Source organism: Drosophila serrata, unplaced genomic scaffold (assembly GCF_035046125.1).
Source record: "Drosophila serrata isolate PLE 108 unplaced genomic scaffold, ASM3504612v1 contig_240, whole genome shotgun sequence".
Lineage (NCBI taxonomy): Eukaryota > Metazoa > Arthropoda > Insecta > Diptera > Drosophilidae > Drosophila > Drosophila serrata.
This window is the reverse complement of record NW_028257138.1, coordinates 2,256,348-2,270,773: the sequence shown is the minus strand read 5'-3', so window position 1 is coordinate 2,270,773 and position 14,426 is coordinate 2,256,348. Positions and strand designations below refer to the sequence as shown.

The 14,426-nt window shown below is 38.3% G+C and overlaps 1 protein-coding gene across 2 annotated transcripts in view; it reads right to left on the bottom strand.

The window, feature by feature from the left end:
- Positions 1-5,160: 5,160 nt before the first annotated feature.
- Positions 5,161-14,426, bottom strand: part of LOC110178214 (uncharacterized) — a 65,540-nt gene continuing 56,274 nt past the window's right edge. For both annotated transcript variants that reach the window (XM_086830487.1, XM_086830488.1), the window contains 10 exons: positions 13,674-13,843; positions 13,459-13,600; positions 12,186-12,359; positions 10,445-10,746; positions 10,223-10,381; positions 9,826-9,987; positions 9,599-9,770; positions 9,060-9,529; positions 8,595-8,758; positions 5,161-7,552 (listed from right to left, as the gene is read on the bottom strand). In XM_086830487.1, coding sequence (XP_086686613.1) covers positions 7,036-7,552; positions 8,595-8,758; positions 9,060-9,529; positions 9,599-9,770; positions 9,826-9,987; positions 10,223-10,381; positions 10,445-10,746; positions 12,186-12,359; positions 13,459-13,600; positions 13,674-13,843 — 2,432 coding nt within the window. In that variant the 3' untranslated portion in view covers positions 5,161-7,035. The remainder of the gene's footprint in view (positions 7,553-8,594; positions 8,759-9,059; positions 9,530-9,598; positions 9,771-9,825; positions 9,988-10,222; positions 10,382-10,444; positions 10,747-12,185; positions 12,360-13,458; positions 13,601-13,673; positions 13,844-14,426) is intronic.

Below are 14,426 nucleotides of genomic sequence, written 5' to 3'. Positions count from 1 at the left end.
GTAGTTTTCCCCAAAAATGTATTTAAGAGAGTTTCCCTGGAAGCAAGGCAAACATAAAACAGATGTTCGGCATCTGTGTTGGGGGGGGGGGTGCGTGTGTGTGTGTGTGTGAGGAAGCTGTGGCTGCGAAAAGCGCAACAATGAAACGCCTGGAAGTAGGCAGCAGAGCGTGCGTTTCTTGCGCATGACAGGAGGCAGCAGGCAGCAGGACGTATGTCAACAAGGCAGACAGTCGGCCAGGACATGCTAGGGACCCATGCAGCCAAATCAAGCAGCGGGAACAGAAGCAAGCAACAAGAAGAAGCATCATCACGTAGCCAGCGGCTAAATTTCACTTAGAACGCGTTCGAGGCGTCCACAAAAGTTGACTTCACACGGCTTCCATGTCTGGCTCAAAGCAAAAACATGTCTAACCAAAATATACACAAAACAAAACCAGAAACAGTTCTAAACGTAGTAAAAATAATGATGACAATTAAAAGTAAATTATTCTGATAAACGAAGAAAATAAAGTAAAGTTTTACAATAATAATGGAAGGGACAACACTTTCAAAACAGCAGCAAGATTTTCTTTATTGTTCACAATTCTTTTTTTATTTAGTTTTGGAAATAAAAACAAACAAATAAGACTTATATTTCCTAAAACCCTACTTATTAGTAGTATTAACATTATATTTGTATAATTTCCTATAAAAAGTTACTTATAAAATATTTATTTAAAATAATGCTTAAATTAATATTTCCTCTAGTTTTAACGATCGTTTTAATGGCAGCTATATGATATAGGTAAGATATAGAAGACTAGCACCGTAGTTTCATTCAAATAGCTTTATCTTAAATTTGTTCCAAAACAAATCTCGCATACGTGTGCTTATGATTCCCAATTGGTTCTAGCATCCCCGGAACGAAGTGACTTCTGCCGACCAAGTCTCACATATGTGTTGTGTTACAAAAGTTGCAAGTCATTGTTTATTAGTGTTCAAAGTTAGTAACTGATCATACATACTTACTAGTCATAGATACTTATTGATCGTAGTTACTTACTGGTCATAATACTTACTGTTCAGAGTTACTTACTGCTCATAGTTACTTGCTAATCATAGTTAATTACTGGTCATAGTTAATTACTGATCATTGTTCTATAAATCGTCCGATCGTTCCAATGGCAGCTATTTTCCATGCTCCGAAATATATAATTGTATAATTATGTAGAAGAATAACTCCATAGATTCATTAAAATAGCGTGCTCTTAAATTTGTTCCAAAACAAATGTCGCACATGTGTACATATGATTCCCAACTGGTTCAAACATCCCTGGAGCGAAGTGACTTCTGCTGGCCAAGGATCAGAAATGAGTTGTTACAAAAGTTGCAAGTCATTGCTTATTAGTGTTTATAGATACTTACTGGTCATTGATGCTTCGTGGTCAAAGTTACTTCCTGGTCAGAGTTACTTACTTTTCATTGATACTTACTGATCATAGCTATGAATTCATCATAGTTACTTACTTCCTTAATTTATGTTAACTTCTTAACTTATCTTCTTTTCAAACTTTCAAATAACGCCAAATGGCTGTCCCCCAGTTCTATTCCACAATAAATCCCGCAGATAAACTCCCTTTCTATAATACTTCATAAAGGACTTAAAGTCCGAAACCCTGATAACCTCCTACGAGTATTCCCATTGGGGTTCTATATTTTTCCTCTGTGTAACCCCTGCACTTATCATCCTGGGGCTAGCTTTAATCGAAGCAACGAAGCTTTTATGCTTTTGCGGAAGAATTTAATTGGGTTTTGTGTGTCCTCTTGTGTGCGTTGTTGGAAAGAGGAAAATGGGAAATGGGAAAGCGTGGTATTAGGAGTAGTTAGGTTAATTTGCTTGAGATATCTGCCACACAAAATGAAAGAACAAAGCCCAGACGGAAGCTGGAGCGCTGCCATTGCAGCATTTCACTAAATTACTCTGAAATTTCCTTTGGCATACTTTCAGGGGCACGGAATTGCGGGAATTAGGGGCCAAGAGAGTGGAGATTGGTGATGGTCATAACAAAATTACAACAGTTACAACAGGGCCAAAACCACGAATTTTGGCCTGCTTTATGGCATTAGGACGCATATAAAACGTTTGAAGATTCATTTTGCCGGCTGAGGAAATGTCCAAGGCGGGATTTGTTATTGCGGTTCTTAAAGGACGTCATAATCTTTAAGTTGTGGTGGAAGTCGGAGTTCTGTTCTGGTGGTGTCGTTCTAAAGAGGCACTTTTTTAACTTTTCAGGGTATTATTATTTTAGTCAGAAGCTTAAAACGTAGTGAAGGAGTCGTTTCCGACCATATAAATCATATATATTCTTGATAAGCATGAAAAGCCGAGTCAATCTAGCCATCTTACGAAGAAAAAAAAATTTGAACATTTTTACTAAAATTTTGTCGTAAAAAATGGGCATTGTCAAAGTGTCAAAATTTGACAAAAAATTAAATTTATTAAATTTTAAAATTCAAAATGCAGATTTGATAACCCTGTAAAAACTAGCACAGAACAGCTTTCCGAAATAAAATTAATGCATTTTTGGCTTAGTTATTGTATTTTTAAGATTCACTTTTCCCAAAAATTATCATATAAAATTTTTAGTCAAATATTTAAATTTGGGGGAATTCTAATTTCAGTCAAAAGCTTAAAACGCAGTGAAGGAATCATTTCCGACCCGTTAAACTATATACATACATTCTTGATCAGGGTCAAAAGCTGAATCGATCTAGCTATGTTCGGCAAAAATTTAATTTTTTTTCAAAGTTTTGAATATTTTATAATTTGTTACATCATTAAAATTGTCAAAAATGGACAAAAATTTTAAAAGTTTTGAATTTTTAAATTGAGTATGCAGATTTATTAACCTAACAAAAACTAACATTATAGAGCTTTCCGAATTAAAATTAATGCATTTTTGACCTAGTTATGACTGATTTTCTTGGCAAGGGTATATAAATATCGGGATTCGCCGGTATATTTCATCTTAAAAAGATACCTTACCCATTTTCATTGTTTTAATTTCACCAAAGCCTTTGATTAAATCACCAATACTTAATCCAACTCCATTTTTGTGTGAAACTAATTAATAATGATCAATAGCAGTGATAGATGACAGCCAAGTATCAGTATATATGTTACGTTATCTTTTTCTTGTCCAAATAGGAGGCGTTGAAAGGCAATTCCCCCTATCATTGTCTTCTTGCCTTTTTTAAGAACTGAGTAAATCATAACTCATATTGTGGGGCGAACTTTGCTTAGTCAACAAGTTGACACGAGAGGTTGGCCCTGGGCCCAATCTCTTACCACATCTTACCACATATATCCCCATAAGCCAGGCCAATCTTTAATCAGTTATGTAACCCGAAATGCCAGACGACCGCGCTGCCTTTAACCATTTCCTCAATATAGTAGACGATAGTTTCCGTTTCTCGGTGTTTGCTCAAAGCCCACAATTCCGACAGCCGAAATAGCAACGAAATCATCCCCAGCTCTCGTGCCTACTATATATCCCCAAGATAAACCATCGCCATGGGTGTGTGTATCTAGCGTGAATGTATGAGTTTGAAGGCACTGAGAAAATCGTTTTCTTACATATATATATTTCTATAATTTTTATAAACATTTAGGAAACTATATAGGGTTCATGAAGATGTTTCTTTTCCTCTAAGAATCCTATAAAGATTATAGATAAATGCTTAAGCAAGCCTTATACACAATATAAACGAATATGATTGAACTGTAGAATTTACTTACCCCTTTTCTGTGGAGTATTTCTCCCAGTGTCAGTATGTAAGCTAGCAGCAAATTGTCTTATGGCTTTTCGGCCATGGGCTCTGTGTCGACTATGGACTGGCTGTAAAGTTTCTCGCCCTGGCTACGCAAATATTCTGATTCAGCATCGGCATCAGCTTTTGGCTTCTGCTTCGGCGGCTTAAATGTGCTTTCGGGCCCGATATTGAGGCAAATATCAAGCATACGCACCGTAGGCCCCGGCATAATGCATGAAAAATTGAGCATGTCATTGACGCTGTGCGGAATTGTTGTGCGCGACGTGTGTGTGTGTGGTGTATGTTTTGTATGTGTATGCTGTCCTGTGTCTGAGGATTCACTCCCAGGGCGACTGTTTACAGTCTAGGCACGTTCCGTAATGGGGTTGCCCGGGGTTATGTGCACACAATATATGCAACATTAAGAGCGGTCTTGACTTTGCCTAGGATAAACTTTTTAATCGCCCCGGCTTTAGAGTGGCGTTGCCTCTTCTTTTATGGATGGGTTTCGGGGATTGCGGATCCGTGTGGAAGGCACAAATTGACGCTTTATGTTAATGCCATTAATTAATAAATGAAATATGACATTCACACTGTCGTTGAACCTGTTTATTAAATTTTAGCACGTAATAAATGCAAAGTTTTATTATTTATCCTGCCTCAGCTTAGCATCCGGAGATTTTGCGGCTGGCCAAAAAGGGTTTTTCCGGGCTTTTCCCCCCAGTTAAGACACAAATTGAATTGAATTGAAATGCCAAAAGGGAAGCTTGTCTCTCGTTTATGGTTCTTTATTAACATTTATCACACTAAACTACTAATGATAAAGAGTTACAAATATGAGTTTTGCCTTAGGTTGGTTTTTGTTTTTTGTTTTTTCTCTGAAAAAATTGCACGTATCTAAAGACCCCCAAACAGATAAAAATTGTTTTAGCTACGAGTTGTTGTACCTTAAGTTGGTAAGTTTCAAATAGTTTATGGTTTTTCATTTGGCACATAGATATGCTTGTTGGTTTTTTTTTTTTTTTTGGGGGGGGCTAATATTATTTAATGCTACATTTTGTTTTCGCTGAACACAATTGGCGAAAAGAGGAAGAGGAGAGTGTGTGTGTGGGTCTAATTTATTTTAAGGACCGTGAAAAAGGAGTGAAGAAATTTGTCTAAAGAAGAATTTTTATAGATGCCTTTAAATATAAATATAAATATATGTAAATTGGTTTCTTTTATTGCATTTATGGCAGTTGTTGGCTTCCTTCTTGAGTATTTATTTGTGTGAGGATTTTCATTGGGGAAATTCAGTATATATGTACACAAGGGGAGAGGTTTTTTCTAGCTTATCCAATCGATGGTGAAATTTTATAAATTTGTATTTTCTTTTCATTCGTTTGCAAATTTTATATAAATTGGTTTTTCGGTTTCCATTAGATTTTCGGTTTTTGCTTCTTTGACATACTGTTTTAATGTTGTCTTTTGTTTTAGTCTGGAATTGGCCATTTAACTAGCTTGTTTTAAATATTCACTTTACGATTCGTTTTTTACTCTCTGTTGACTTTTCCTGTATTTTTTCTTGTTTATTCTCGCAAATGCTTTATTTATTCTGTTTATTTTGCCACCTGGCTCTTGATTTTTTAAATTTTCTTTAGTTTTAGTATGGATTTTTGTTATTTAGCTGATTATGCAGCTGTTTCTGATTCGGAATTTTCACATGATTTCTGTTATCATTTTTTTGTTATGAATTCCTAATGATTTGCAAATTGTTTTCCTATTTCGTTCGTTTTTTTTGTGTGGTGTTATTTATACTGTGTATTTTTTATTAGTTATCCATTTGGGGATTACACATCCTCTGCTGACCACTTCCCCTGCGATAATTGAGCTGCCAGCATCAATTAATTATGGTGCTATCATATCGGTAATCATTATTATTTCATATGCTTCATTTCGATTGAAAAATAAGGCTCGCACTCGCCCTCGTGTGTTGGGCAAAAGTAATTTCCATTTCCCGTTAAACGCCTCTTAATTATGCAATATATAATTGTTATTGAAAAATAAAGTACTGCGCCGACAGGACAATCAGCGATGGCCCCGACAACGGCTCAGGATACTCAGCCTTGCCCTCCTCGGGGACGAGTCCTTTAATTGGATCGACTTCATCTGCATATGTATATATATATTTATATATACACACATCTGCGTCTTTCGGTTATCGGTAATCGGTAATCGGTATTCGGTGGTTAAGTGTATGCACATTTTCATATATAAAATGGACCATTTAAGAAGTTTTTCTGCTTTCGATTGAATTATCTCATAAATATTTATGTATTGGCCATCATTTGAATACTCAGTTGTTGAGACAAAGATAAAGCTTTTGCGTCTGTCTGTTATCCCTATAATATATATAGCATATATACCATATATGTATTTGTATAAATGCTAATGAGTAAAAATTTCATCCTCGTAATGGGGGACTTTTTTGTGAGTGAAAAATTCATCGAGTTTCGTTTCGTTTCTTTGTTTGTTTGTTGTGGGATTTCAGTTACACTTTCGTTTTAAGTTTACATTTCTAAGTAGAGCTAGAGCTACGACAAAGAGGACTAGAAGAGATCTGACAAATTCTGCATGCGATTCACGTAGTCGTGTGTGTGTGTGTGTGTGTGGGTGTGCCTGGGGGGTGAGTGTGTGTGTACGGGTGTGCGGGTGTGGGTGGGGGGCCATAATACCAAAATATAAGTTTTATAGGACCCAATTGTTGCGCGGAGGCTTCGATTTTTCTTTGTTCTGTTTGCCTTGCCCCACAGGGCATGCACTTGGAGAAAAATAATGCTGAAATTTAGCAAAAAAATTAATGGAGCAAAACTACATATATTAGAGAATACTTCTTCATTTATAAACATACGGAACATAGTAAAAATATGATATGATTGCTATGAGTTCTTATTTTCGGACTTCTAATTGATATAAGTAAAAATTTATACATGAGCAGAGACAAAACCTTCTCTTAACAATTTAAAAAATAAAACAAAATCCCATTTGAATTTCTTTAGATTTTCTGAGTTCAAGCATGTCCTTAGCGATCTAGCTCTTATTTAAATATTGTTTGAATCAGAACAAAAAAACTAACGAAATTTCAAAACTAAAGCACTTCCCAATAAAACTGATAAGTAATAGATTTCCAAAAATCCTTTTGCTAGATTTCAGCTAGATTTTTCGCCCAAGTGGCTTCCCCCTGTTTTCCGCAGGCTTTTCCTTATACAGACGTGGTGATTTGCTCCACAAACTGCACCGCTGTGGGTCGGCACAGCGATTGGGAGCGCTTCAGTCGGCATTGAGGATTGCTTCGCAATGCCGAGCAAGGGGCACCAGGAGCGGCTCCTGCTCCTGCTCCTGCTCCCGTACCCCCACCCGCACCCGATCCTGGAGCCGAGCCCGAGCCTGAACCCATCCCCTGGCTGTGACGATGCGGTGTCCTTTGCAGGGAGGCGTAGGCATGCGGCACGTAGATGAACTCTCGCGTGGGTCCCGTGTGTCCTCCCATTCCCACTCCCACTCCCACTCCCACTCCCATTCCCATTCCCGGGCCGTGCCGGCAGTTACACTGCTGCGACATGGTGGACAATCCCTCCGGAACACTGCGACTGCGGGCGGAGCTGGCGGCGGGTACTCCGTAGCCGGTGGAGTGGGAATGATGCTGTCCATTTGGACTGCTGCAGGTGCATATCAATGGCTGTCTGTCCGGCTGATGCTGCTGCTGCTGCTGGTGGCTCCTGCAATGGCAAGTCAATTTTCCAAGGTTTAGGCTGCGGAAAAGTGTCATCGATGGCGAAATGCTGGGGAAAATGGTAAAATGCCAAAGTGGCAAAATGGCAAAATGGCAAAATTGCGGCCTCCATGAGCATCGAAGGGCAGAAGATGGCGACAGAGGCCATCTCTAAATTGATTGGTCTTTCTTCTGGGGCTTCTTGCCTGATTGCCGACGATTGTTTTGCTTGGCGGGAAATCTTTTAATTGGTTTTTGATTTGACAAGGCTTGTGGAAGGTCTATTCTCTGGGTTACATTGATAATTTTATTCGAAGAACTACTATTAAGAGATGTCTATCAAGGCGAAAATTTCCATATAGAATATAATATCTCCCCATTATCATATCGATTGTAATGTTGATATGTCGAATGTTGAATAAAAGAAAAATTATATATGTTATATTACTTTAAGCTATCTTTAAGTAAGATATATTGATATAGAAAAGCATGAAAAGTCTATGAAACATTTTAAATAGTTGATTTAATATTCAGAAATTATCTCTTCTTTATCCCTCTTTTCTATAATTAAGAAACGAAAATCGGGTTTTGCTTTAACTATCGATCCAGCATGTATTTATTAATTAATTAACGTTTTTTATTGTTTCAATTCTGTTTTCTCTGCTCTTTAATATGTTAATTTTTGATAATTGCCTGCTTAATCGAATTTTTCGCTGCTATGGAAACTCACAAATTGTGTGCGATAAAAGCTTGATATGGTTTTAAAAAGAAATTAAATGCAAATAAATCAACACCATCACTATAAGCTCCTGAAAATTGCCTTTTAAAAATATATTGTTTCTAGCATTTCAATATTTCTCTCTCTATTTAATCCCTTTTTATTTTTTCTCCCCTTTTAGTGTTCTGTAAGCTTTCTGAGATTGAACTCTACTCGCCGGAACGTTTCAAAGCTGAACTTTGATTTGCCATTCAATTACGTTTGAGAGGAGAGCAAGGGTTCACCGAGCATTCACCAAGGAGTGGCCAGGGACTGGGGCTTGTGTACTCACTTGTTGCTCTTGTGACAGCCGAGCTCGTAGGTGCTGTGCCAGCTGCAGTACATCTGCCCGTCGCAGCAGTTGCTGTGCTGCTGGATGAAGGACAGACTCCGCTGGAGCCGCTTGCCCATCCTGGCACCGATGCTACCCTGGCCCAGCTGGTAGGCTTCACGGACCTGCACAGGGCGAGAAAAGAATGAGATTTTATGGTAACTTACAAGCATTTCTAAGAGCTGCAAATTATTATTTAAATATTATTAGAGAACACTCAATCAAACACAAGAGCAAACAGTTTTTAATCGAACTTATTGAGTCTTAAAGTTCGTTTGCTCTGTATAAATTGCTTGCAACAGAGCGTAATAAGAACCGCTCAACTCAAAGAAATCAATTAAAAGAAGATGAATTAAGGAAAAAGATAAGAAACTAAACTGAAACAACTTGAAAATAAAATAACATTTAGTCAAGTGCTTTAGTTACATCAAGATTGTGACAGGCCAACTGCTCCAGGTGGGAATGTTGCTGCTGCTGCTGCTGCTGCTGCTGGAACATGTGACGCTGGCAATAGCCGGTCTGCTGAGGATACGGCTCCATTTGATTGAGACTAATGCAACTGCGACTGAGGAGATCTGGAGCCGGATACTCCCCATAGCCATAGTCCAGCGGAAGATGCGTGCGATGCTGCCGGGCGGAGGAGTGACGCACCAGCAAGGGCGTCGGCAGATGACCGTTCCGGTGCTGGTAGTGATGGTGCCCCTGATCCTGATGCTGCTGCGGATGCTGCTGCTGCTGCGGCTCACTTATGAAGAAGATAATGATGCCCGAAATGGCTGCTGCCGCCGAGCATATATAATAGCCCGCCCGGCCATATTTCAGCGAGTAATCGTTCAGAAATGAGGTGAGTGGAACGCTTATCAGCACAGGAACTGACTCGACACCCCGAATGAAACCTTTCAGAAAAAATAAAGTAGCGAGGAAAGGAAGTCAGTGGAAATCAATATTTTCCACGGAAAACTCACCCCAGGCTTTGGAGAAGTGTTTCAGCTTGATGCGCTCCAGTGCCAGAATTTTCAATGAATATTGAAAACCACCCAGGCCGATGCCATAAAGCCAGCTCAGTATGCACAGGCCCGTATAGCCCATGACAAAGGATAGAAACAGAATTGCCAAGGCCACAATTGATATGAAAAGCTAAGGATCATATTAGTTATTGTTAAGCATTTACCCATTTGATGTATCTATTTACCTGAGTGACTATTTTCGTATTGATCACAAAGTGCTTAATCACGAAGCAGCGTCGCAGCAATGCACCAGCTATAACCACACCCAAGGCCATGGAGATGCCCAGGAATGTCTGCAGGAGTACCAGTTCTTGAACATCGGAGCCCTGCTCGGCGGCGTTGAGGGCCTAAATTAAAAGAAAATATAAATGATAATCTATAAAAACTATACTGTAAATTATCAAAAGTACCCCTCTTTCAAGCTCTGATTATTCATTAAAAAATATCACAAATATTGATTAGGCTCAAACATTATCCTGATTAAATATTCCCCACTTATGTACTACAAAAATGCTTTTACCGGACAACTTCCATAATCCTCTAAACTGATTAAGATAAATTAATATGGCAAAAAGCACTTACCATTAGGAACATGGGCGTATAAATGCCAAAGGAGGCCACACTGGAGGTCATGAGTAAAATCTTAACAGTCACCGACTTTAGTGATGATATGTCCAAAAATAAATATCTCGGGGAGCTGCTCTCCACATCCTGGCTAAGAACCGGCTTCTTCTCTCGCATCTAAAAAAGCAAGTGGGTGTAACAAATATAAAAAAACTTTATGTAATTTCCTGTAAAATTCACCTTCTTGCGCTGATTTTTCAGATGCTGAATGGCCCGTCGCTGGGGATGGTACAGGGAGGCGGGCCGGTACATTAGGCCCATGAAGAAGCTGAGTGCCGTCAGGGCCGCCACGATCTGGAGGCCCAGGCGCCAGCCGGCCTTGCCCACGCCCTCCTTCAGGATGACGGAGAACAAAGCGATGCCAACCCCCTCGCCGGACATGGCCACCATTTCGACGAATTGACGGCGCCGCTTAAAGTAATTGCCCAGCATCACGGTGGATGCCTCCCGCACCATGGCGACCCCAACACCAAAGACGATGCCTGCGGGTATGTTTTCATTATTTTCTTTTTTTCTGTATTATTTAGTATGTACATTGAGGGAAAGCCAAAGAAAGAATTTGTATTTTCCAGTAATTAAATTTATAATTTCTTTCCTCGCTCTGAGATGGTATTTGGACATCCATTTAATTAGTGTTTTGTAGTCTTTGAATTAATTATTTTTGTACTTCGGAAATTATCATTTATTTCTTGACAAAGCCAAATCAGGAACTAATAAAGTTATATATTCTATTTAGTATTTTATATTACTTTCTTTTTATACCCTTGCAGGGTATTATAATTTCAGTCAGAAGTTTGCAACGCAGTGAAGGAGGCACCTCCGACCATATAAAGTATATATATTCTTGATCAGGATCAACAGCCGAGTCGATCTAGCCATGTCCGTCTGTCCGTCTGTCCGTCTGTCCGTCTGTCCTTCTGTCCGTCTGTCCGTCTGTCCGTCTGTCCGTTTCTACGCAAACTAGTCTCTCAGTTTTGAAGCTATCTGAATGAAACTTTGTAGTTAGCCTTCTATATACTCTCACTCGTATATATGTCGAAACGGGCCGGATCGAACGACTATATCATATAGCTGCCATAGGAATGATCGGATAATTTTTACAAAAAAAATTATAACAATTTCAGTTTTCAACAGAATTTGATAAAATTTAAGATATAGCCATTTTACTATACTCTACAATTTTGTATAAAATTTAATGAAAATCGGACAACTATATCATATAGCTCCCATAGGAATGATAAAGAAGTTAATGAAATTAAAAATTATACCATTTTCAGTTTTCAGCAGATTGTCATCAAATTTGAGATATAGCCATTTTATATGAGTTTTAAATTTTGTGTCAAATTTAATGAAAATCGGACAACTATATCTTATAGATGCCATACAAACGATCGTTAGATGTGGAGCAAAAATGCAAATCTGTGAATGTAAAACTGCAAATATAATATGTATATGTGAATGAAATGAAAGCAGGTATTACTTCATTGTTTTTTAACACAAATTAATATAATTTATATTGTTGGGATTCTAAGTCATAGAAGTTCTATCTGCAAGGGTATATAAACTTCGGCGTGCCGAAGTTAGCTTCCTTTCTTGTTAAATATATTTTTATGGAGGAAACATATATTTAGATTTCTGGTTCGTAATCATCTTTATGTTTAATCAAAAGATCAGACCTGGGAAGTTCTGTTGTTTATATTTTAGTTGTTTCCAAATTTTCCTTTAAAATATTTTGATAAGGAATTTAATATTGTAAAAATTTATATTCTTAAAAGTCTACTACTGATAACATAACAATATTTCTCAGTGCTTTTCTTCTTGCAAATGATAAGCAACTTCCGGCAACGCGCCTCGTCCTTCCATCTGGCAGGTTATTTATTTATATATATTCATACATATATATACCTGTTTATATACATACCGTAACTGAAAACAACCTGGCCAAACTCGGTGGCAAATGAGGTGAACAGAATGCCCAGAGGCATCACCAGTCCCCCGACGATGGACAGGAGGCGGATGGAGCGCTTGCGACACAGGGACACCACAAAGGATGTGGCCACCATTGAGACGGACCAGCTCAAGGCGCCCAGCAGTTCTGCAAAGGGAATGGAAGGTAAGCTCTCTTAGAGTGATAATATTTTAAAGTCAACCTGACGAAGGTCACGCGGCCAGAGAGGTGTATTGTATGGGTATTAACACATTTGCGGGTGGTAATATTATAAACATGTTGTTGTTCCTCTCGTTTTCACCCAAATTGACAGCCTGGAATTTTGAGGGCTTCACTTAAACGGTCTTAATGGGGATTTAACAGTGTGTTAACCAGGCTCACAGGCTTACAGTTTACGGGATCAATCAATTAAATAAGAGAGTCTTGTGAAACTATAGAATTTTCAATGGTCTATCATTAAATATTGCAACATTAATAGGGAACCAAACCACACTTAGCAAGAAACACAAAAACTTTATGGATTTTAAAATAAATAGGAAAGTAGGTTTACTAACAAATAATTGAACTATTAGTTTAGTTAAAGCATAATGAAATTTAATTGTTTAATATATATTTTCCTATATTTATCCATTTTACATTCGAAATTCAACTTAGTACATAAAAACACTTGTAAAAAAATGTCCCACAATTAACACGACAACCTATTTTACAAGTGTTTTATGTGTGTGAAGTGTGAAACACTTGTTTGATTTATTATTTCAATATTTATTGCTACATATAGGTTGCAACAGAGATTCACCTTTTATCCAATTTACATTCCCCATAAAACCGCATTAAAAATATTTCAAAAATATATTTACATTTACACTTTGTGGCACAAAAATCAGCAATAAATACAAGAGGCATTTATGGAAAATATGCAAAACTCCGGAAATCCGTATAAAATAGTGCAATATTAACACTTTGCAATTTATGGTTAACTCCAACACAAACAAACAGCACTTTTGACACTATTCCAGCCAAAAAATGATGTCCGCAGTGTCAAGTGCAAATGCGAAAATTTATGCAAAAGTCCACACCTACAAACAACATGGGGGATAATTTAAAATATTTGCATTTGCTGGCAAACATTTTGATTACTCGAGAGAGATAGAAGCCATAGGAAAATGTGTGTGGGAAACAAGAAAAGGCCCCAGGACTCGGTGATTCCGATTAAGGATCCTCTCCTCTCCTTCCTCTGACTTACCTACGCCACTGGTATTATGCAAATACTGAACGGCATAGAACAACAAGAGGCCATAGCTCAGCTGCAGTCCGGTGGTCAGGATGTGGACCAGAAACGACACACCGCAGATGATCCAGCCCCAGCCGCCGTCAGGATAAAAGTACTGCAAGTACAAAGGACGACGGCAATTACAGTTTGACAGGCACACTAAAAACACAAGGGGGCACATTTCTCACCTGTCTAATGCGTGTCGTGTCCACTCCAGTGCGTCGCAAGGCCGGTATATTCCGATGCAGTAGATGGAACTCCCGATCCGGCAGGCCGGGAAATGCCGAGTCCTCCTCGTCCGTTATGTGGCTGGGGTGGGCGATGGTGTGCGGGGTGGCGTTCTGGTGGGGCTCGTAGCCTAAAAACAATTGCGAGCTGATTAAATGATGGACCCAATTGCCTGCCTGCCTGCCTGGCTGCTTGCCTGGCTCATCACGATACACGAAAACAAATAAGCATGTGATTTTTATTAGCCACTTTAATTGGCCTGGAATTTCAAGAAAATTCTAGTTTCCCATATGGAAATTTATGGGATAGAGGTATTAGCAACGAAGTGGTGTAAATTTATGGTTTCACGTGGAATATAATTAAATAATTTAAAAACTTTATTATTCTCTTGCTGTTTTTTAAGAAACAATTTATATTTCTTATTAGGATCAACTGACGAATTTATCTGGCCACTGGACTATTCAGGACGCACCCAACGAGAAGACCTGCGGGACCTAATCTGCAGAGTACAGCATCCAAGCCTAAGATATGCATTGTTTTATTGTTATTTTGATAACTTATTTTATACAATAATAATAGTACATTTGCTTTCTCTCAGAAATGAATCATAACCATTTAAATTTAAGAGCTCTTCACCATGTAAACCTCTTTAAGAATTCCTCTTAGCTAAGTATCTCCTTTTATCACTTTTTCGAAAATATTTTCACGCAAAT